Below are 23249 nucleotides of genomic sequence, written 5' to 3'. Positions count from 1 at the left end.
GTGGGTATCTCTATTGGGGTATTTTCTTAATTGGTAATTGATGGAGAACGGCTCAGCCTACTGTGGGTGGAACCATCCCTGGCTAAGTGGGCCTGGGCTATGCAGGAAGCTGAGTAAGACCTAGGGAACAAGCCAGTAAACAGCGTTCCTCTGTAGTTTCTCCTTCAGTTCCTGCCTTCGGGTCCCTGTCTCCCTAGAAATCCTGAACCCATAGCAGTGGAATTATCAATGGTCCGCTGTGCTTCTGCATTCAAATTTGGGGTAGATAATTGTTCTTCCTAGACAAAAAGTGTTGAGTGGAAAGTTTTGAGGGGTTTTCCCCTCTTCCTGGAATGCTTCCTCGATAAAACCTTGAAATATGAGGGTAGAAGATTCAGCTGTAGCACAATTGTTAGAGCTCTTGTCTGGCATGTACCATGATGCCCTGGGTGCAATCCCAGCATAGCATAAACCAGAGAAGGGGAGTGGCTCACCAGGTCTCACGCCTACCTGAAGAGTGATTGGCAGATAAGGGCTGCTCCGGGAGAGTCAATTTTCTTTGAGTGTGGTTCTTGGATGGTCCCGTGTGATACCTGCAGCACTAATTAGACTCAGCAAGTTGTAAAAAGTAAATATAAAGGGGATATGAAGTTGGGAGGGTGATCCAAGAAGAGTTAAGGCGAGGAGTAGAGTAGTGGATATCAAAATACATGATATACATGTATGGAATTCTCAAATAAAAAGTTAAAAATTATACACGCACACACACACAGAGTGTGCTGCCTTATACCTACAGTCCCAGCACTCCGAGGTGTAGGCAGGAGAGTTAGAAGTTCAAGGTCATGCTTGGCTACACAGCCTGGACTACATTAGACCCATCTTCAAAAAAAAAAAAAAAGCAACAACAAAAACAGAGAGGCTATCAAGGCAGATCTGGGGCCACTCTCTTGCAGTGGTTTGGTGAAGAGGCTCTGGGTGGTCACTCTGAGTGCCTAAGTTCTTGGCTATAGCTCTTTAGTAGTTCTGCCAGCAAAACCCAACCAGGAGCAGACTTTCTCAGGATAGCCTGGCACTACCTACCCCTGCCCCCTACCTTCCGTGTGAAGTGCACAGGAACAGTTTCCTGTCATCTGCCTCACAGGAAGGCATCAAAATGAGGTCCAGTTCTGGCTCTGCTTTTCCTACATAGCTCTACACCAAAGTGGGTGGTGGGGGGGGGTTGTTTTGGGTTTCGTTTTGTTTGTTTTGGTTCCGGCTTTTTAAGTGACTGCGTCCAGGTCTTTCCTTTGGTGTCCCTCCAGAAGAAATGAGCATTGTTAATTCTATGCAGATCTGAGGGTTTGTGTGTAGCTTAAACTGGGGGAAGTGGGGAGGGAGGGAGGTCCCATGTGCCTTCTTGCTTGACTCAGTGTCAAGCGCTGTCAGAGACCTTTGCTGGCCAGGAGGAAGACCCAATCTCTCTTCCGATCTCACGCTGGGTATCCATCAACCCCTGACCTTAGGTTACCCTGTGGTTACCTCTTCACTGTGCCTGCTTGCATGCCTGCAGCTGAAATGCTGAAGATGCAGCCTGCTAGAGTGGAGCATTCGGTTCCGATCTGTAGGCTCCTTTTAGGGAACAAGAACACTAAGAAACTTGTCACCCAAGGGTGTTCTCAGTCACCACACGTTGTTTGCTTGGTTTTGTGGTCTATACCTTGGTTTGTAATAGGTGGGAAGTTCTTTACCATAGCAAGAACCTTGGTTTTGTTTCTTTACCATAGCAAGAACCTTGGTTCTGTTGAGACCCCACACTCGGCTCCAGCTGCACTTTGGGCAGGTGGAAGTCTGTTGCTCCCCTTCCCCTGGCCTCCGTCAGTAGGAGGGACACAGTGGATGTGTGGTTACCTGAAGTCCCAGACAGCCTCGTCCTGGTCACCTCCTCAGGCTCCGGTGTTTTAGTGACAAGGAAAGATGATTGCGCCTTGAGGAGACCCTTCAGGAAATCTACAGTTACCTCCAAGTATCTTTTTTTTTTTTTTTTTTTAAATATTTATTGATTTATTATGTATACAATATTCTGTCTGTGTGTATGCGTGAAGGCCAGAAGAGGGCACCAGACCTCATCACAGATGGTTGTGAGCCACCATGTGGTTGCTGGGAATTGAACTCAGGACCTTTGGAAGAGCAGGCAATGCTCTTAACCTCTGAGCCATCTCTCCAGCCCCCACCTCCAAGTATCTTATTCTTTCCTTCTTGCCTATTTATCTGTCATTGTTTGACTCAATGATCAAATGGGTTTTCTGTAAATCTTGAGGTGTCACAGGGACAGATGGTTCCGGGGTGAGAAAAAGCAAAAGCAGAGATGTTGGGTTTTGTGTAGGCCAAGATGTTTTATATCTAAAACCAAGATGTTCCATTGATTTTGGGGAGGTCAAGTCCATTTTATCTCATTAGCTCAGCAATGAATTTTTCTGGTTATTCATTTGCTCCATCTGTGTTTCTCTTTGTACTCAGAACCTTCAGAACCTTTCTCAATTGGTCTTTTCAGAAGTGCTGTCTAGCCCAGCATGATGTGATCAGTAGAGTTGGTGTCCCATTCAGTTGCCCTCTGGAGAGACTGTCTGCAGCTCACGGGCCTCAGATGTGTAATTAGGCAAACACTCTGATAGAGATCCCTTTTCTGGAAGACACGTCTGTCCTGTTGACTTACAACATCTAGATGGTTCGCTCATGCTCAGAAGACATGCAGTTGTGTTATCAAACAATCTCTCTCTCTCTCTTTCACTCACTCACGCGCGCACGTGCACACACACACACACACACACACTCACACACACACATCTACCTCATAAATTTGCAATTTTGTGTTGGGCTTCACTTATAGCTTGAGCCACATTCCGCCCTCTGGCCCTGGGTTGGATGCCCTGAAGCTGCTTGCCCTTGCAGGCTCTAATTACCTCAGCATCCGGGGACTCTGGACATGGTAGGATCTGCCTTAGCCACACTTTCTCCTCATTAGATACACAAAGGAAAGCCTTGTTTGTTTTGGAGAAAGTGTTGTTTTGCTATCTTAAGCCTTCAGGGCTTCCAGTCAAAGCTTCTAACAGCATACTTTCCTCGTTAAGGCTTTGAGGCAAGGGTTTCACGAGTAAGAACAGGCTGTCTTTGTGGAGGATGTTAGAACAGGACTCAAAGTAGCTGAAGTTGCTTTCTGTCCCCCACACTGCTCAAGGAGCTCTCTGGGAGCTGATAAATATTCATGGATTCCCCATTGCTGCGCGTGTTATCTGGTGACTGATGTTCCAGTTTTGTTGTGAATGGCCCTTGGCCTTTGGCTCAGAGGAAGTGAAACCAGCTTGTAAGCACTTTGACAGTTCTCCATGTGACTTGGAAAGAGTAGGTGAAATCGGTGTTTTTTAGTTTTTTTTGTTGTTTTGAAAGTTTTAGAGCAAAATTAAAAGGAAGCTCGCTGAATTTAGATTTAGTTAAAAACAATAAAAACCAGTCTAGGAGACCAACATGTGAGTTCGAGTCAGATTTTTGTTTTGCAGGGAAACCTGGGTTATAGTGCGGTGTCCTTTGTCAGTGGGCAGAGCAGAGAGATGAATCTGGGTAGCACACATCTCTGCCTGGAGGGAAAAGGAGATGGGACGCTTTCTTGCAACTGGACGCAGCGCTCTGAGCCCTGGCTGGTATTCTGGATGTGAGCAGCAGTCAGTTCCCATTATGCGATGGTGAAATGGGGACAGAGGGTCGAGTAGGATTTAAAGCACCAAGTGCTCAGTTCGCTCTTCAGTGTTGCCAGCTGCCATCCTGCCTGCCTGTGCTGCCCATCCCCCCTACCCAGTGAAATAACCCCTCCAGCTCTGGCTAGAGAAATAGAATAGCCTAGAAAAGCAAAGTCATCTTTCTGAGAATACTAGACTTCTCTGAACAAATCATGAGGTCTTCCCATCAAAAATGCTGGGAGAATGTGCTCTTGGGTGATGGGTGGCAAGAAGGATCCTGAATTTTCCTGGAGTAGATGGGGTGGGGCATGCCCTCTAGAGAGAACAGTAGAATCCTCAGGGTCAGAGGGAGACTGACATCAGTTTTAAAAGTCTGTTCATTTAGTGTTAGGGTGTAGTTTTTTACTTGGAAAAACCCATAAATGTACTATGCACAATCAAATGTAAGGCTCTAAGTATTTTGACTGAAGGATAAGGGTAAGGTGACTGAGGCCAAGGCCATCAACAGGAGGGGAGAGGAGATGGGGTTTTGTTGTTTTGTTTTGTTTTTGTTTGTTTGTTTGTTTGTTGAGACGAGGTTTCTCTGTGTGTTGGCTCTGGCTATCCTGGAACTCCATAGAACAGGCTGGCCTTGACTCAGGGATCTGCCTGCCTCTGTCTCTTGCGTACTTGGATTAAAGGTGTGTACTGCCACATCCACCTAGGAAGGTAAGCTTTAACCCCATCTAAAAAGTCTTTTCAAGACCCAGCTGCCCAGGCCAGCCCAGGACCTACAGACTCGATCTTTGTGGATGTGGCCCTGCCCTGTCTGGCCAGTCTAAGTCACCTCTCTAATTGCACCCCAGAGAGCCATTGTGTCTGAAATCTGATCCTTGGGGAAGGCTAGGGAGCCCAGGAGGGAGTGTTTCAGAACCTAGCCCTGAATTTAGGATTGAGGTAGGTGTGTTTATCCAAGGAAAGGGACAGGGCTTCAGCCAGAGTGAGAAACACGCGGTGGATTTTCAAGCCAGTTGTCATCGTGGTTTTAAGACCTGCAGGAGGAGGGATGAGGGCAAAGTTTCCTCTCTAAGCCACATCTCAGAAGGATGTTGTGACTAATTAGGTGAGCCAATAAATACAGTAAACTTTTTCTTTTTACCATTGCATTTTTTTCTTTTCTAATCTATTCTTTAGTCTTCATACTAAAGACTTATCTCAGTGCTACACAGGAAGTAAGATTCATCCATGTCCTTACCTGGTGTAGGAGGTCCTTCTGTCTATGTGTTGCTTTCACTGGTTAAATAAAGAAACTGCCTTGGCATTTTGATAGGGCAGCACTTAGGTAGGCGGAGTAGACAGATCTGAATGCTGGGAAGAAAAGCAGAGAGAGAGAGCCACCATGGAGCTGCCAGGTCAGACATGCTGAATAAGGTCTGGTAAGCCACGACCTCGTGGTATTATATAGATAATTAAAAATGGGTTAAATCAAGATGTGAGAGTTAGCCAATAAGAGGTTAGACATAATGGGCCAGGCAGTGATTTAATTAATACAATTTCTGTGTGGTTATTTCGGGTGTAAGCTAGCCGGGTGGCCCGGACAAACAAAGGGCCCTCACTCTCCTTGTAACACTTACCATCCAGTGTAAGAGGTCAAATGTTAGCTATACAGGTTGCGACTCGTTTAAACCCTCTTAGTCTCCCTTCATGTCAAGAACATGAGTGGCAGATGGGTTGAAATGCAGGCCTGGTTTTATGTCTCATGGTTTTAGATAGGTTCTTATGCAGCTCAGGTTATTATAGACCTGAGAATAACCTTGGACTTCTCATCCTCATACCTCTGTGCTGGGATCACAGGGGTTTGCTACCATGTCTGGCACTTACGCAGTGCTGGCTGAGTCTGAAACCCAGGGCCTCCTGCATACTAGGGAGGCGCTCTACCAATTGAGCCCCATCTTCGCGGGTACATATGTGAATCAATACATTTATTGATGTATTAATGCCAAACAATAATTTTTTTCTTTAAAAATGTATTAGAGTTACATGTATGTACCTGAGTATGGGTGTGTGCATGTGAGTACAGGTGCCTGTGGGGACCAGAGGCATCAGCACTCCCTGGAGTTACAGGTGATTAATAAGTTCCCATGCGTGGGTTCTCAGACCCCAGTCATGAGGGCCCCACCATGAAGAGGGGATGACATTTTTTAAATATTTATTTTTACTTGGGGTTTAATATTTTTTCTGTTTTGGGTGTTTGTTTACAGATTTGTTTGCAGTGAGGGCAAGCAGGCAAAGAGCAAAAGCTTTCGTCTTCTGTGTCCTTTTATATAGACTGCCTCGAGAAGGTGTGGCCCAGATTTAGAGTGGGCCTTTTTCCCTCAAATGAGCCAGTAAAGAAAGTCCTTTACAGGTATGCCCAGCTGCTGGGGTCTCAGTTGATTCCAGATGTGGTCGAGTTGACAACAGATTAAGCCATCATAACTGTAATGCCACACTGCTCAGGACCCCTCCCCCTCCTCGGCTGCCACCATCCAGCTTTCTGGTTCCTCTCATTTTCACCGCTTTAACTCTTCCATATTGTTTGTTGTTGTTTTACGTGTTTGCTTTACAAGTAATGGCCAGGATCCTTAACTATACTTACTACAGAAAGTAGGCAAAAGTTCATCTACTGTGTTACTTAAGTGGATGCTCTGCTCTCTGTCACCTAGAAAGAACTTGAACAAATTATTCTTGCAAAGGTGTCAGTCTTCCACAATTGTCTCATTTTATACAGAAATACTTTCCTTAAAAGTTTTGTTTTGTTTTGTTTCTTAAAGAGGAGTTCAGGTTTCTGTGGTCTGGAGTACAACATAGGTTTAGGAATAGCAAGGTAGAGGAACTGGCCTCGGGGGCCGAGAGTCTCTCCCAGCTTTTGGAAGCCCACCTCTGTGCCTTTGAGGGAATCAACTCCAGACCTCCATTGGTGAGAGGGAACCAGGCTTCATGCCTGTGGCCAGAAAGAATTGCTTCAGAGACTTTCTGGGACAGTTGGCAGGCTGCCAGAGGGGAAAGGATGGAAAACCCTTGGTTAAATAAACACTGTGTTCGCATTTCATTGTGAGCAGTTGAAGCGGCTTAGTCAGCAGAATTGGTTCCATATGTTTAGCGTCTCCAGGCCAGGCATGAGTAGTTGCATCTCTGAAACACAGCAGATCAGATGCTGGTGTTATGGAAAGACTCCTTGCCATTCTGCTTGTCTGTTCACGGCAGATACTGCCACGTTTACCCCCAGCACCGACTCCAGCCATCCGAAGACGGATGGAATAGCCCCACTTCATGGCTGCTCCCACGCAGTGAGTTCATCAGAACGATCACCAGAAGAGATTTCTCAAAATCGTGGTACCCAAACTGTACCTCAGCCATAAAAGTTTCAAAACCTTTCCTGGAAGACTCCAGTGTTCCACCAGGGTTGAAAACATGGTAGGAAGGTTGGGGAGGATGGTGAAAGGTGGCGGTAAGATTCTGAAATGTTCTTCCCGGCTGCATTGGTATCCTACAGAGAGAGCCTAGGAGTTGGGGGTCTGCTTGGGAAGCTGGTATTGCAAAGGACTTCTGCTGAGAAGGAGCCAAATACCCAGAGGCAGGCGGGAGACACCATGCCCTTTGGGTCAAAGGGCGAACATGTTTCTCTTTTTTTCCCCCATCCACTTTAGCCCAAAGGAATGTGTGGGGCAAAGGCAGTGGGATGTCACCCTGGTAAGTTCTTTACACTTGGGGCAGGGCTTTGGGACCCTTTCAACCCTGCAAGCCAGGTTCACAGAGGATAGGTAGCTTGACTGGTAGACTGGGGTCCCTGCCTCTTCTTCCAGACCTACTACTCTTCATCCCACTGTGACTCCAGAAGGCTGAGCTGTAGTTGCAATAGGTCACCTGTCAATAAATGCCATGGCGCTCTGGCTCCAAGTAATCTCATATGCCGCATAGTGGTTGTTTATCTATTGTTTAAAAGTTAAAGTCGCGGCCCGTTTGTCATCTGACATGCTGTGCCGACTGGGTCCATGTGAAAATCTGTCCCTGCCTCCAACCTGTTTCATTTTCTTCCCACTCTGCAGGGAATTCTGGACTTTTACTGTCGGGGCTTTTTGCCTCCTGCTGTGCCACAGCTGTGAACCCTTGCAAACACTGGCCACTCACTCCCCTCTCCAAGCGGTGCATCCCCATTCCCATTCCCTCCAGTGCCGACTCAAGGCCAGGGGCTGTACACTTACACACAAGCACAGCCCCCGAGCCTTTCTTTGGTTTCTCGAATGGCGTCTTGTTCCTGTGATCTGAGGGCAGTCTCTCTGGTGCAGATAATGCTTACCATGTACAGTTTAGGACTGGTCAGGTCAAGTGATCACTGATAGAAGCTTATATTTTTCCTACTCCTTTTCTTGAGACCGTGTCTCCCTTAACTCACAGCCAGCCTCAGCCTTTCACTATCTAGCCAAGATGACCTTGAACTTCTGATCCTCCCACCTCCGTCTCCCGTCCTGAGTGCTGGGACTACAGATGCCTGCTACCAGGTCCAGCTGTGCGCAGGGCCAGGGAACAAACTCCCGTGAGGCCAGCACTCTACCACTCAAGCCACCTCACCAGCCCCATGTTGTTATTCTTGTTTTTTAAGTCCAGAATCCTTTGTATTTGCATAAAGCCAAGCCACACCAAGTGGAAAATTTTTACCTTCTTTTTTTTTTTTTTTTTTTTTAACAAAAAGACATGGAATCCTCCCAGGTCCACAATTAGTGATACACACAGAATGGGAAGGAACTTGGTGATCCAGTTTCTGGTCCCTTCTCCCAAGGAAGGCAGGAGTCCTGGATATGTAGGCCTTCCTGGGAACAGCAGGACAACAGATCATACGACAGGGGGACCACACGGCTGGAAGGAAAACAGAGCATGCTGAGGTAAAGCATCTTATGGTCCAGTCATGCTACATCTGACCCTGCGTGTCTGTGGAGTGGACAGCAAAGAACAGCTAGGGGCTCGAGAATAAGCCGCCATTCCTGAAACCTCCTTTGGGCCTCCCAACGTTGGGATTAAATTATAGAGCCTGCAGCCGAGAAAGAGTAGAAAGAACAGGCCACAGGTTTCCCAGCCTGTATTTCAGGCTCATTGTTACTCCGCCATCTAGGCCAGGAGTGCCATTTCCAAACCCTATCTGGACCAGTAGTGCCGTTCCCAAATCCCAAGTTGCCTGGGTTGTGAACCAGATTGATGGTATCTAACACACCAGGGTGACGGTAGAGAGAGTAGGCTCACTCACCAGAATGCTCTGCCTTACAGGGCTGCTGTCCTGCTCAGCCCACAACTTAGAGAGACCTGATCCAGGAAGTCTGCTGACTGCCCCCCACTACCCACTATCCTGGGGCCTTCAGGGTCAGCTTCCTTCTTCCAACTTAGGCTATTGTCACTGGGCTTCAAGAAAATCAAAATGAGGTTCCTGTTAGGAAAATCTTGAGGAGGGACCTATAACCTATAACCCTGGGGAGATGAAGACCCCTGAAAGCCAAGAGTCTAGAGCAAAGCCTGATTCATGGCTGCCAGGTACTTGGCCATGGTACAGCATTTTGCTATGTACTGTCCCGAGTGGATCTCACTGATTGTTCTTACTTGTTTTCCCAAGACTTCAGAAATTGCTACTTAAGAAGGCCACCAAGATAGAATTCAGAGGGAAACCAATGACCAGCATATCAGGCTATATATGGAGAGTGCATCCCAACTCTTGACTCTGTGGTCCTCTCTTCCCCTGGGTTTCAGAGACATCAGTCCATCCTGCATGTCAAGGCAGTGGCAGACTAGGTGGACTTCAGTCTGCTGGAACTAGAGTGCTGAGCTGCCGGCTGACCACTGAGCAAGCATCTCTGCCCACCAGTCCTCACGCACTGTGTTCACCAAATATTCTTGGTCTTAATTGTGAGTTCCGTTAGTTCATCATGCGGAATATACATTGTTTGCCGGCATCACAATTCCAGGTCTATCTTGAGTCTTCACAAAGTCCCTGAGTGTCTGAGCCACTGCAGACGCCTGTTCCAGAGGCATGACAATCGTCCCAGCACTGCCCTCTCAGCCAAGGCAGTGTCGATGCCTGGGCTGCCTGTATTCCCTGTCCACTCTTTAGAATGCTGTACAATCTCACGGTCATGTTTCATAGAGGTTCACTGTGTATCAGCTCTAGATCACACATGATGCAGAACTCTGAGGATGCCACCTATAGCCTCTGAGGAAACCACAGGCAAGTGTGTTCAGAAAAGCAAAGTTAACCCACATGGAAAGTGGACGTCATACCTAACCAGTTTAGCAATGGGATCATTATCTATGGCTTCATCACATCCCACAGGTCTGTATCTGTACTGAGCACTGGGAAAAGGTGATGGTGACTATGGATTCTAGTCAAGGGCTAAGTGATGACTGGAAACACAAAGGCACTGGGCAGTGGGGCTTCCCTGTCGAATGCTGGGACAGGGTGGGACTGTTTGGCCACCGCGACCACTGGAGGGGCTGGGCAGCCAGTGTCGGAACTGAGCTAGCCAGAGGCCGTGGATCCAAAGCTGCATAGTAACATGCACTACAGACGAAAAGTTCCATCTCCCACGGCCTGCTTATCCAGTTCACACAATAGAACACCTCTGGGCGAAGTGGGCAGGGTGTGATTGCCTATGCAGTCACCCCAGTGACAGCCGGAGGCAACCCACCTTTCCACATGTGCTGTGTAGGGCGAAGTAAATTCACACGAAGCTGCCAGTGTGAACTGTTGCGATAGCTCTCAACCGAACATTCTTCAACAGTTATCTCCAAAACGGAAGTCATCCAATAGGCCCACATTTGCCTCCGTTTCCTTGAGGTTGACAGGAACATGTTAATGACAGTTTTAAAGGCTCATTACAGAACCTGTTCTTTTTGTCTGATCTCATCCTCCCACCATCAGGCCACCAGAAATAATCCTGATGGGATTCTACTTCTGCAGCAAATTAAAGAGGGCAGCAAAGGGGCATTCTATAGAATGCCAAAACAGCCGCAGGAGTGGAAAACTGGCAGCCGACGACGCATTCTGAAGGCTGGGGATTGGACTCGGTTGAGTGCTTGCCTAGCATGCAAGATTCTACAGTGCCACATAAACTGAGTGTGGTGCCCATGCCTGTGATCCTAGCACTTGGGAGGGTCAGAAGTTCAGGGTCATCCCCAATAACAAGGTCAGCCTGAGTTATGGGAGACCCTGTCCAGAAAGAAAACAAAAATGTACTATTCTCTTGACCTTGGGTTCGGAATCTCAGACCATTTCTGTTTTGCACACCCATTCCCTTTATCCATATTGAGGAGTGTACGTTGCTCAGTGATAGGGCAACATTTACACAGGTGGCTGGCACCACTGCTGCACCCCAAAGTTGTACAGTCCACATCTTAACCAGCCACGAAGAGAGGCCTGGCCTTCTCAAGTGTTAGACAACAGCAGAGTTTTAATTAGCTCATAACAAAAGGGGAAAATAATAGAACACTCACTGTTTACTGCGAGCCACACATGGTGATATGTAACTCATTTATTCCTAATGGCAGCCCCAGGGATACCATGTTTGCCATCCCTGTTTTCTCTGGGAGGAAGTGGTGCACAGCAGCTCAGCTAAGGCTGCCGTCGCCCCGTTAGCTTTAGGACCCTCTGCTGCTCTCTCTGCTCTTGGGGCAAGTACCTTGCTTCCTACGACTGAACTATCGGGGCAAGTCTTGATGCCAAGAGGTTGTCTAAGTAGGTGCTGGCAGTCAACTCCTTTAGGCATCTTCTGGGCAGCCACACATGGAGATCAGTGTCGTCTAGGCCATCTGGGGTATGGAGAGAGTGTGAGTGGGCTGTAACTACTGCTGACTTCGGGGTGGTCTCAGAGATGGGGGGGCGTCTTCCCCAACTCACTGAGCAGCTTGTTCAGTTACAACAGCATGGTAACAAGAGGTTATCTTCCAGGGCTGGGATTGCTACGTGGTTTCCATTTTATGTCAGATTGCTTCAATATATGTGAAAATTGTTATAACAAATTGTGGTACCTTTAAGCTTGAAGAGCTCGGTGTTAAGGGATAAACTACATAAAAGGAAGTTAATACCTATTTCTTCCACTTTTGAGTTTTGCCTATTGCGCTTCCTTTGCCTAGTGGCTGTGGATCAAGATGTGAGCTCTCAGCTCCTTTCTCTCTACCATCGTGGACTCTAACCCCCTGAAACCCTAAGCCCAGTTAAATGCATTCTTTGATCTTGGTGCTTTATCACAGCAGTAGAAAAGTAGCTAAGATAGGATCCCTTAGCCTTTTAGTCAGTGAGGTCGGGTGTTGCAAGGGAACACACAGGGCTCAATGATCGCAGCTTTTATCAGTCTTTCAATGACAGGTTTTAGTCATGACCTCCTTTGAAGGAGATGGAATGAGGTCCTGTCCTTCCTCTGCCTCCTGTGGTTTTTAGGGTGATATGGATTGGAGGGCTCTATAGGCCTCCTCTGTTTCCCTTCCTTCTTATTTCAAACCTTGAGAAAACGTCCTTTTCATGTGAGGTCAAGAGGTTTAGGAGACGTGGCTCTGCTTCTTAGTGACTGCTAGCCCATCGCCTAACCTGGACACAAAGCTCCACCCTGTTAGGTTAATCCTGGCCTCAGGTACAAATAGGAAGCTTTTCTAGTCAGTCTTTCCTGGACTCACACTTTGACTTCTTAAAAACTGAGGGCTCGGGCTCACCTTTCAACACTGAAATGAGTAGTCGCTCTGAAGGGAGTTTGAGTCCAAAGGGTTCTATACAAAGAGAGGACCTACTTATACCAGAGTTAACCAAGAGGTCATTTCTAATTACAAACAACTCTAATTAAATATAACTCTGATTTCTTTAGGTTCATTAGAGGCTCTTGGTAGGGCCCGTGAATGGAAGAAAGGAAGAAAAGCTGATGTTCTTCCGTTCAGGGGTCCCCTTTTGAAATGGCGCATCCTCCACACTTGTAGCTTTGTCATCTCCCTTATTTATGGGTTTGTTTTATGTCATTCTTTCCTGGGGTGGCCTGGTGGGAAAATCTTGGGTCTGGAGAATTGAGATTCGTTCTTTCCCTGAACACATTATCCTACTGTTGAAAGCTTACGTTTATCCTTTTGCTTTTGTGTTTCTTCATCCTTTTTTAATTTATTTTCTTTTGGTTTTTCAAAACAGTTTTTCTCTGTAAAAAGCTCTGATTGTCCTGGAGCTTGCTCTGTAGACTAGGCTGGCCTCGAACTCACAGAGACCTGCCCGCCTCTGTCTCCTGAGTGCGGGGTTCTTTATCCTTTCTTATATTCACCTTTTGGGCTTCCCCAAGTAGCCATTCTAGCCCTCTATATTTCCAATTCTCTATCTTTTGTTATTTTTTTAGAAATAACTAGCCAACTGCTAGTCCCAAAATGTAATTTAAGTATTATCTGGCCAAGGGGATTTTATTAGTTCCTTTTCTGTTTCTGCAATCAAGTTACACGGCCAAGGCAAGTTATAGAGGAAGAGTTCTTTTGGTTTATGGTTTCAGGGGTTCATATTGGCACAGTGGAGGAGGCAGGCAGACACGGAGACTGGTGCAAGATGCCCAAAGCTCACATCTTGAACCACAAGCGCAAAACAGAAAACCTACAAAAAAAGATGAACCATATTGCTCTCAAAGCCCACCCCCAGTGACACACTTCCTCCAGCATGGCTACTCTAAGCCCTCCCCAAACAGTGCCACCAACTGAGACCAAGTGCTCAACTAAGACTAGGGGAGCCCAGTGCTCATTCAGACTGCCACAGGGATCCTCCGGTTTGCTTCAGAGCATTTTCTCCTCTGTCCCATTGTTTTGCATTGGTACCCTACTGGGATGGCCCTGTGGGAAGATTTTAGATGTTCTCATGCCCAAATAACCAGCGCGACCCCCATAATCATTGTCCCTTCATCCCCTGAGGACAGAATGCTCACAATAGCCAATAGCAGCCCAGGTATAGAGCCAATAGCAGCCCAGGTATAGAGCAGGGCCCCCAAGAATGGCCTGACTGGCCTGCCACCCCAAAGCGTCCTCTAGTAAGGTCTTAGGTTCACTTTTTAGAGTTCTGGCCTCAGTGCTAGTTAGTGGGACATTAACAAGCTGGCTCGTTCCTCTCCTGGGGAACCTCCCCTATGGGGAAATAAAGTTAAGTGTTTCTCATGGAGGACTAGGAAGAAGGTGAAATTTTAGAGTTTTCTTTCACTGTTGTTCAGTTTCTCTCCTTAGCTGGGGCAGGGAGGGGTACACTGAGCAAGGTGGGGGAGCTTCTGGCCTGGTCAGAGGGCTCAGTTCCTCTGCTTTCTGCTCAGTCTGTCCAAGCAGAGGGGCTGTCAGTGAGCAAGCGAGCCCTGTTTGGATTTCGTCAGGGCTGGTCTGAGGTATAAGTGGGAGCAAGAGCTGAGGGGAGCTGTTTAGGAACCTCCTGTCCCCTTTCTTTGTGTTGGGTTCTCATCGGATAGAGGACCACAGGTCTTTTCCTCCAACAAAGGGTATGGTCAGTTTCTTCCTGAGAGACCAGACTCTTACAAATAATGTATTAGGTTAGGAGCTGACAGTCCCAGGGGCTGGAGAGTGAGCTCAGCGGTTAGAAGCACTTGTTCTTCAAAGAGCCCAGGTTCAATTTCCAGTACCCACATGGGGGCACCCCACCCTCTCAGGTACCAGGTTCACTTGTGGTGCACTGGTGACCATGGAGACAGAGCACTCAGACACATACAATAATAAAAATAAATCTAAAACAGGGTCTGGAGAGATGGCTCAGTGGTTAAGAGCACTGGCTGCTCTTCCAGAGGTCCTGAGTTCAATTCCCAGCAACCACATGGTGGCTCACAACCATCTGTAATGAGATCTGGCACCCTCCTCTGGCGTGCGGGCATACATGGAGGCAGAATGTTGTACACATAATAAATAAATCTTTAAAAAAAATTAAAACAAGTAAAAAAAAATCTCTTGAAAAAAAAAAGCCGACAGACCCAGTTTGGGGTATAAGGATAGGTTCCTTAGTCCAAATAAAACAATATTTGATCATTCCATTTTTCTTGTTGTTTCTGCTTATCTTTATTGCCTTTCCATTCCTTAAGTCCTAATTGCCTGTCTGGGAGAATCAATTTCTTTACTTTTCTTGGAGCTCAGTTTGGCCCGATTGTTCCCCCATTCTGACTCCTCAATCAAGAGTCCCTGAGAGGCTTGGCACCCCACTCCTTATCCAAAAACCCACAGGGCAGGGTTTTGCCCTCACGGTCTGTTGCTTCACCGTCTCCAGTGGATTCCCTTGCAGGACAGATCAGTAGCTCTCAACACCAGGCAGACTGCTCTAATCCCACGGCTGGATCCAGAGGCCTGGCTGATGATAAGCCTCCTGAGGTCGCTGGACAGCTACAGAACTATGGAGGGGGCTCTATGCTCAGTTGTGTACCGCATTCACTCTCAAACACCCCCAGAATGTCCCAACCACTAAGGCAGTACTTGACTTTTCTTTTTTTTCCTTTGATTCGTGACCAGGTTTGCCTGTAGCCTTTGAGCATGGGCCCTTTGTTGCTGATTTTTCTGTCTCGGGGTCATTACCAATCTAGGAAATGCCAAATGCCCAAGCTAAAAGGGCCACTGCAATGGGGCCATGGGACGTGTTTCTTCAGTGACATGATTCTGAACTTCTTTGCAGATGGAATTAGAATCCTGGGTGAGCCTCAAGTTGTTGGAAATAAAAGATGGGGCTCAAGGACCCCCTGATACTGCACAAAGAATCCATGGGCATGTCATCATTCTTTTGATAGAAAATATATGGATGCTTTTTTCCTCAAAAGCTACAGAGATAAAACAGAGTATCCGCGAGGAGGTTATAGGCATGAGCTAAGCACCCAGAAACACATGGCCACAGAGAGCAGACAGATCAGAGCAGGACTGGATGGAACCCAGTGACTACATAGGGCATGGGCCTGACTTGTGAATGAAGCTTGTTTGGCATGTCTGTATGAGGACAGAAGAAGGACCCCTTCTCTAAGGTCTCATGAATTACCACCCCTAAAACTGATTAACCCTGTCATGGTGACATGCTCATCTGTCTAGAGGAATAGGCTCACAGCTAGCGGCCAGCTGAGCCATGATGCCCTGTGTCATTTCTACCCCTATGAAGATTTCAAGCTAAGTGTAGAGAGTCTTTCGATATTAGTGGATATCAGGGTTCAGTGGGCACCTCCTGAGGGGTTCCAGGTTATTAAGACCCAGAATGAGGAACTGGAGATACTTGGATGGCAGCAGAAAACAGGGACAGTTTACTAGAAAATAATTTATTTCCAAGAAAGGAAACTGAGCTGGAAATGCTGGAGCAAAAAGGTTTAGAAGCTCAAGTAACCACAGCTGTGGCCACACCAAACACGAGATGGGGGCTTTCATGTCACATGATGCAGGCTTTGGGGGCTGTCTGCATAGAGTGGGCTTTCTCAAGCATATTGTGACATGTATTCTGTTATAGAAATGAGGGCCTGGAGAGATGGCTGAGGGGCTGAGAGCACTGGCAGTTCTTCAGGGGACCTAGGTTCATTCCCAGCACTCACATGGTGGCTCACAATGGTCTACAACTCTGGTGCCCGAGGATCTGACGCCCTCTTCTGGCCTCCACAGGCTCTACATGCGTAGCCGTACATGCAGGCAAAACACCCATTCATATAAAAGTTTAGAAAATAAATAAAAATAAAATGTGGGAATGAGAAGTCACTCCAGTGAATCTTCCCGGTGAGGAATTGCTCACGTACGTAGAGATTAATTAAGGAAGGGCTCTTTACTTACGCGCCTGGCCAGCTGGATTCACACCCAGTAAGAGTCGCCCCCAACTGAAGATCTCATTCACTTAGATACACCTCAAGCTTATGCTTTCTGACTTTGTCATCCTTAAATCTCTTCCTCAGGTCCAGGCCCCAGGTTGCGCCAGACAATTTAATGGATCAGGAGACTGCAAGTCTGGCCTCAGAGGCAGATGAGGGATGTCTCATGTTCCCAGACTGATTTTAAGTGTGCCAGTATTGTTCTTTTTCAAATAGTTGATACCCAGGGCTATCTTGCCCACCTCATGAAATTATGTATTTTCTGATGCGAGCAAAAGAAACTTAATGATGATTGTGTCCCTACGCCCGCCCCTCCCACCCCCATCCCTGTTAGAGGTATGTCTTTGATATTGGAGTCAGGGCCTAATGGCTGGTCATAAATCAGTACTGTCTCCCTTGTCCTGGGAATTAGGGCCTAAATGCCTGTCAATTCTGGTGAGTAAGTATTTACATCCTAGGTGTGTGTGTGTGTGTGTGTGTGTGTCTGTTTCTAAATACATAAATGCATCCTGCTTAGTTTGTATAATGTTACTATATGTTATCAGGATTGACCATTTAGTATAGGATATCCAATTTGTGTATTCTGACTGAGTATTTAATATGATTTGTACAATTCAAGCTTAACTGGGTCTGTCTTACTTTTCTATTGATGCTGTAAGACACCATGACCAAGGCAACTTCTAGAAGAAAAAGTTTATTTGAGGCTTAAAGTTCGGAGGGCGATTCCACAACCAAAAAGATGGAGAGCATGGCTGCAGGCAGGCATGGAGCTGGAGCAGTAACTGAGAGCTCACATCTTGATCTACAAGCAGGAGGTGGAGACTCCCCCCACCTCTGTGACACACCTCCTCCAACAAGGCCACTCTCTAATACGTTCCAAACTGTCCTACTAACTGGGAGTCACTTAGTCAAGTAGACGAGCATATGGGGTCATTATCATTGAAGCCACCACAGTATCCCCTGTTGGTCCTTCCTCCCTTCTTTCCCTTTCTCTCCTCTCCTCTCCTCTCCTCTCCTCTCCTCTCCTCTCCTCTCCTCTTCTCTCCTCTCCTCTCCTCTCCTCCCCTTCCCACACCCCTTTTTCTCTTTTTATTTCAAGACAGAGTCTCACCATGTAGCCTGGAACTTGCTATATAGACCAGACTGGCCTTAAATTCACATAGATCTACCTGCCTCTGCCTCCAGAGTACTGGGATTAAATGTCTGCATCACTAATCTGGCTTGAAGTTTTTCTGTTTTGTTTTTTAAATTACATCTATTTCTTTTGTGTGTATATGTGGAGGTCAAAGGAAGAAATCAATTCTCTCCTCCGCCTACATATGTCACTGAGATTGAACTCAGGTTGGCAAGCTTGGCAGGAAGTGACAACTCACTGAGCCATCCCAGTGAGTTAAGTACCATTCCATGCAAGCAGGGCTGGGGACTCCAAGACACTGCAAGAACCTAACATAGCATGAAATTTCGGGCCTGTGTCTGCTTTCTCACTTTCCCTCAACCATTCGCTGTCAACATATTTGAATGAATAGCAACCACAGAGAATGTATGTTCCCAAAATGTAACTTAAAGACGCTGCAAGGACAGGGAATATGAGCCTCTATTTTTAGAAATGCTTGCGGGCCAGTTGAAATGAAAATATTTCTTGGCTCATTCAATCAGGCATGCATTTGCTGGAATCTCTAAGTCTAATAGCATAAGAGAACTTTCCCTGTTGGACACAAAACTTCGAAACCCATCTCTTTGTGCCCTACAGTAGCCGTTTCAGGGTTTTTTAGCCTGGTTGTCTCTCTGAGCAGATGGGTAATAAGAAAGGCGATTTTAGACCCTCCTGTAACTGTCACTGTCTGCTCAATTATGTATATAGAACATGGAGTGAGTCAGCATTTGAAAATAATAGAGACACTTATTTTTTAAAAATTATATACTTGGTATGTGTATATGGAAGTGGGTGCTTACCCTAACATACATGGGGGTCAGAGGACGACTTGTGGGAGTCAATTCTCACCTTCCACTTTGTGGTTTCTGGGAGTGGAACTCAGATCATCAGGTTTGGCAGCGAGCACCTTCACCCACTGAGCCATCTCAGCAGCCCAGGATTCTTTCTCCTTAAGGACTCTTTAGAAGGAGGCAAGTAGACAGGTGCACAAGTTGGTGAACGGGGGATGGTTTTCATATGTGCATATAGGCAAGTTCTCCCCGTCTCTTGTCTTCTGCTGAGGTGCTAGGGATTGAACGGGGGTGGGTGGGGGGAACTTGTGCATGGCAGGCAGGCGATCTGCCACTGAGTTACACCCTAGCTCTTGATTCTTTTAAGACAGACTTTCACTGTGGTAACCCAGGTAAGCCTTGAACTCCCAACCCTCCCTCCTCGGCTTCACAAATGCTTGGATGACAAGGGTGTGCCTTTGCGCTCAACTTCTTGTTCGTCTTTTCTGAGGCCACTGAGGATGCTCCGCTTCCTTATGACCCAAGAAGTTGAAATTCTTCTTCATCATTTTAAAGGCTAAAACTCTAATATTCCGTTTTGCAGCCACTGCTGAAAAGGCAGAAGAAACCAAGCCAGATCAGCTCTTCCCAGGACCTTTACCAGGGAACCTGCCAGCTAACCACTCCAGTGAGTACCAGCTGCCACCATCCCAGACTGGAAGATCACTTCCAGCACACACAGCCGCTCCCCAGGTGACGTCTGCAGCATCAAAGCTCCTACCTCCTGTTGCATTTAATCCCACGATTGGACACATAATACTTTCGGAGCATAAAAATGTCAAATTTAATTGCTCGATCAATATTCCTAACACGTACCAAGAAACAGCTGGCATTTCGTGGTGGAAAGATGGAAAGGAATTGCTCGGAGCACATCATTCAATCACACAGTTTTATCCTGATGAGGAAGGGGTGTCAATAATTGCATTGTTCAGGTATGTGTCCTTTCTTTCTAAATGTCATTATGCTAATGCCACCCCAATAGCAGAACCCTCAAGGAAAACTCAGCCTTGTTTTCTTTTTAAGAAATCTCGATCTCTTTAGAATGTAAATAAATACTAATCTGACTGCTTGTATTGTTGATTTCTTTTTAATGAGCTTGCCCCACAGTAACTGTCGGCTAATATATACTCCAAGGGCTTAGAGGGCAGCTCCTAACTCATTTAAGGTCAGTATTAAGTCCACCTAAGCCCCAAGAGCTTCCAGGAAGTGGGAAACAGTGTGTATGGAGGAGGTGTGTGTGTGTGTGTGTGTGTGTGGGTGTGTGTGTGTGTGTGTTCATTTTCAGTTCTGGGGACAGAACCCCAACCTCGAGCATGCTAAGCATACATTCTACATCTCAACTATACCCCAACCCGAAAGAAAGTGGGTCTCTTTTGGAGACAGGCTCTCATATACGAGGTCAGTCCAGGCTGACCTCAGACTAATTATGTAGCTAAGGCTGGTCTTAAATTCCAGATCCACCCACATGCTAAGATTACAGGGCTGGATTGAGAAAGTGGTTAGTGTTTTTTGTTTGTTTTTAAAATTATTTATTAATTTAGTGTGTGTGTGTGTGTGTGTGTGAATGTATATTTGCCTGTGTGTATGGATGTGCATTTTGCATATGCCTGGTGCCCTCACAGGCTAGAAGAGGGTGTTAGAGCCTCTGGAACTGGAGTTATTGACAATTGTGAAACACCATGTGGATCATAGAACCAAACACTAGATGTTCTCTTAACTGCTAAGCCATCTTTCCAGACCCAGGAAAACAGTTTTTAAAGGATTATGAAATGATAATCAGCGGTTGGAGAGAAGGCTCAGTTGGTAAAGCGCTTGCCTTACAAGCATGAGGATGAGTTGAGTCCTCAGTGGGAGACGATGTATTCCAGTTCTGGGGCAGCAGAGGCAGGTGGCTGCTTTACTCTGACTGATCAAATCAGCTTAGCCTACCAGCCGCACATGCACACGCGCATGCGCGCACAGACACACACACACACACACACACACACACACACACACGACGATATCAGTGTTATCTTCTTGGTTATGGGAACTTCAAAACAGTGTGGCTGTCCCAGCCCTTTGGTTTACTCAGTGTCTCCTGCTCTGACCCGTCTCCTGATCTCCTGCCTTCTTTCTGCTGCTGCCAGTTGTGGTACCAGTGCAGCTTGCACCCAGAGAGACAGAAAGAAAGTTCTAGGGAGTGAGACAGACTCTCAATCACTTTTTGTTTTTATTAACATGTATTAATCATGCATATTACTGAGGTGCTTGTTGTATGTGGAATGTACACTATTCACTGATGGAATCGGGGTCATTAGCATTTCCTCCTCCTCATTGTTTAGAGTTCATCTCTTCTAGATCTTCCTAAAATAAAGACAGGTTGTTGCAAATGGCAGCCATCCCACTGTGCTGCGGAGCTCGGTGCTCCACGGGAATACATTTGGGTATGCATTCCTTTTATCAAACTTTGGTTCCTGCCTCTCTTTTTTCTATTTTCTCCCACTTCTTAACTTCTAATCAGAATTCTACATTCCAGTCACCTTCTTTTAACCTGAGGGGTTTGGTCAATTGACTAGCTGACTTAGCCTGTTGTTCCCAAAAGTTCAAGGTGAGGCGCCAGCCATTCGGAGTCAGAGTCACCTTGTCTCCTGAGCCCTGAACTCTGGAGTGTCGTTCTCTTTGATCCGGGATGTTTTCACTTTCTCTGCCCTGACACTTGGCACAATCCCATATGTGTCATGCCTTTAGGTGAATCATTTTTGTTTCCTTTCCAGCAAGCCACGTCATACTTCCCACAGACGTGATAATTTAATTTGTCAACATTTCCACCAGGTGCGATTCACTTCAGGGCAAAGGACAGACTTCCATGATTGTCTCACTTCATTTTATTCTGGCAAGGTGTATCATGTTCTTCTAGACTGTGGCCACACAGGATAGTTGACTGTATTTTTTTTTTCTCCATCTACTATAGAAAGCAGATGTCTTGCATAAACAAAGCTTACAAAGAGAAAAGCATTTTACATTCAGTAAGCACATAGTGGGGTGTTTACTGGCCTAAAGAAACAGAAGGGTCACACAGGTCAGACGTCCCTTGAAGAGGGCACAACCCTGCTGTTACAGTGCTCTATGTGACTCCGCCCTTCCTCTTCCCAGAAGTCTCCTAATCTGGCTTTTGAGCTCAATCTCTTCCTGGCCAGTTATTGGCCAATCTGCTTCTTTTTAGCCAATGAGAGTAATACATATTCATAGTTTACAAAAAGGTTGTTCCATAGCATATAGTACCTTTGCTACTTTGTGTGTCTTTGAAGACACATTGAGAGTTTAATTGCTACTCGTGAGACATTTCCCTGTATGCAGCCCAGCATTGGCACGCTGAGGGATAGAGATGCTGTATGCTTTATCCTGGGGCCAGCCCAGCCACCGCTGCTCTGGGGTCTGGGCTTCCCCAGTGCCAGGCCTGCAGCTGTGGCCAGGTGGTTCCTGTCTAGACACTATGGCTCAGTCTGTATCATTTCTTTCTGCCTCCTTGGTCCAGACGTTTCTATTTCAAAGGTTGATGGGATTTTCATACCTTGGGTGGGAGACCGTGCCAGAGCTAGAACCCAAGGTCTGGGGTTCTGCTGTGCTTGTGTTCTATAACAGGGCTACATCTCACCACCTCCATACCATATTTTCAAAAAGTAGTCATGAACAGTTATAATTTAAAAAAAATGAAAATATGTTAACACCCACAAACACATTGAGGAATAAGATTAACAAAACATGTGCTACATAGACCTAAATAGCAAATACACTAAGCCATAACTGAGAAAAAGTAATGACTAATAAAGCTGCTACATATATAATACAGTAAATTGTACATAATTTTACATATATTCATTAGCATGTGTGAAATATTTTGTAGCTAGCTGATCCTCTGGCCAAGCCTTAAATGTAGATGATGTTCCATATGGCCTCATTAAATTTACTACAGGGGAAAAAAAAGTAGGGTAGAGATGGCTCGGTGGGTGGAGATGGCTCGGTGGGTAAGGGTACTTGCCACCAAGTCTGATGACCTGAACTTGATCCCAGGAACCCACATGGTTGAGGAAAAGAACCAACTCCCCAAAGCTGCCCTCTGACTTGTACTTGTGCACTATGGCACACACACACACACACACACACACACACACACACACACACACAAATACACACATACATACATGCCACACATAGACATAAAATACATAAGATTGGAAGAAAAAAATTGAAGCAACGCGTTCCAACTGTGTAGGACATTCTCCCTCGGTCCCTGCTCCCAGTCCCTCATCATGGGGGATGAATGCTTAGGCATTTTGCAGACCTCTTCAGTCCACATGCAATCCCATGCATGTTTACATGTGTGCCCATCCCCACGATGGTGGGCCAATGGACTGTTTATTCATGGCAGTGGCAAAAATCAATGCCCAGAGTTTGGAGGGTTTTTTTTTTTTTTTGTGGGTATGGAAGTTGTGTTTCTAGCTAGCTGAATTATGTACTATGCTACAAGTATATTCTACTTCTACTTTGTAAATTCCCATAATTTTTTTCTTGCTAGCTTGCTTAGTTTTCAATTTTCCAACTATCCATTCCTCCTTCAACTCTGGAAGAAAGCCCAGTCTTCCCTCCTCTCATGACCATGAAACTCAGGACTGTACCCACCCCCCACACACACACACTTGAGATTCCTGTTCTGGTTCCCACCTCAATCTGGATAGGTTGTCCTCCAGATCTGGGTCCTTGTGCATCACCTCCC

At 46.3% G+C, this 23249-nt stretch overlaps 1 protein-coding gene across 3 annotated transcripts in view; it reads left to right on the top strand.

Moving 5' to 3' along the window:
* Mertk (MER proto-oncogene, tyrosine kinase) overlaps window positions 1-23249 on the top strand; it is a 101520-nt gene that overhangs the window by 3163 nt on the left and 75108 nt on the right. For all 3 annotated transcript variants that reach the window (XM_041670411.1, XM_041670412.1, XM_041670410.1), the window contains exon 2: window positions 19038-19425. In XM_041670411.1, the coding sequence (XP_041526345.1) occupies window positions 19038-19425 (388 nt within the window). The remainder of the gene's footprint in view (window positions 1-19037; window positions 19426-23249) is intronic.

The sequence above is a fragment of the Microtus oregoni genome, unplaced genomic scaffold (assembly GCF_018167655.1).
Source record: "Microtus oregoni isolate MIOR12 unplaced genomic scaffold, Mior012 000020F_ref0000438, whole genome shotgun sequence".
NCBI classification, from domain to species: Eukaryota; Metazoa; Chordata; class Mammalia; order Rodentia; family Cricetidae; genus Microtus; species Microtus oregoni.
The sequence above is the reverse complement of the archived record's forward strand: the minus strand, read 5'-3'. Positions and strand labels throughout refer to the sequence as shown.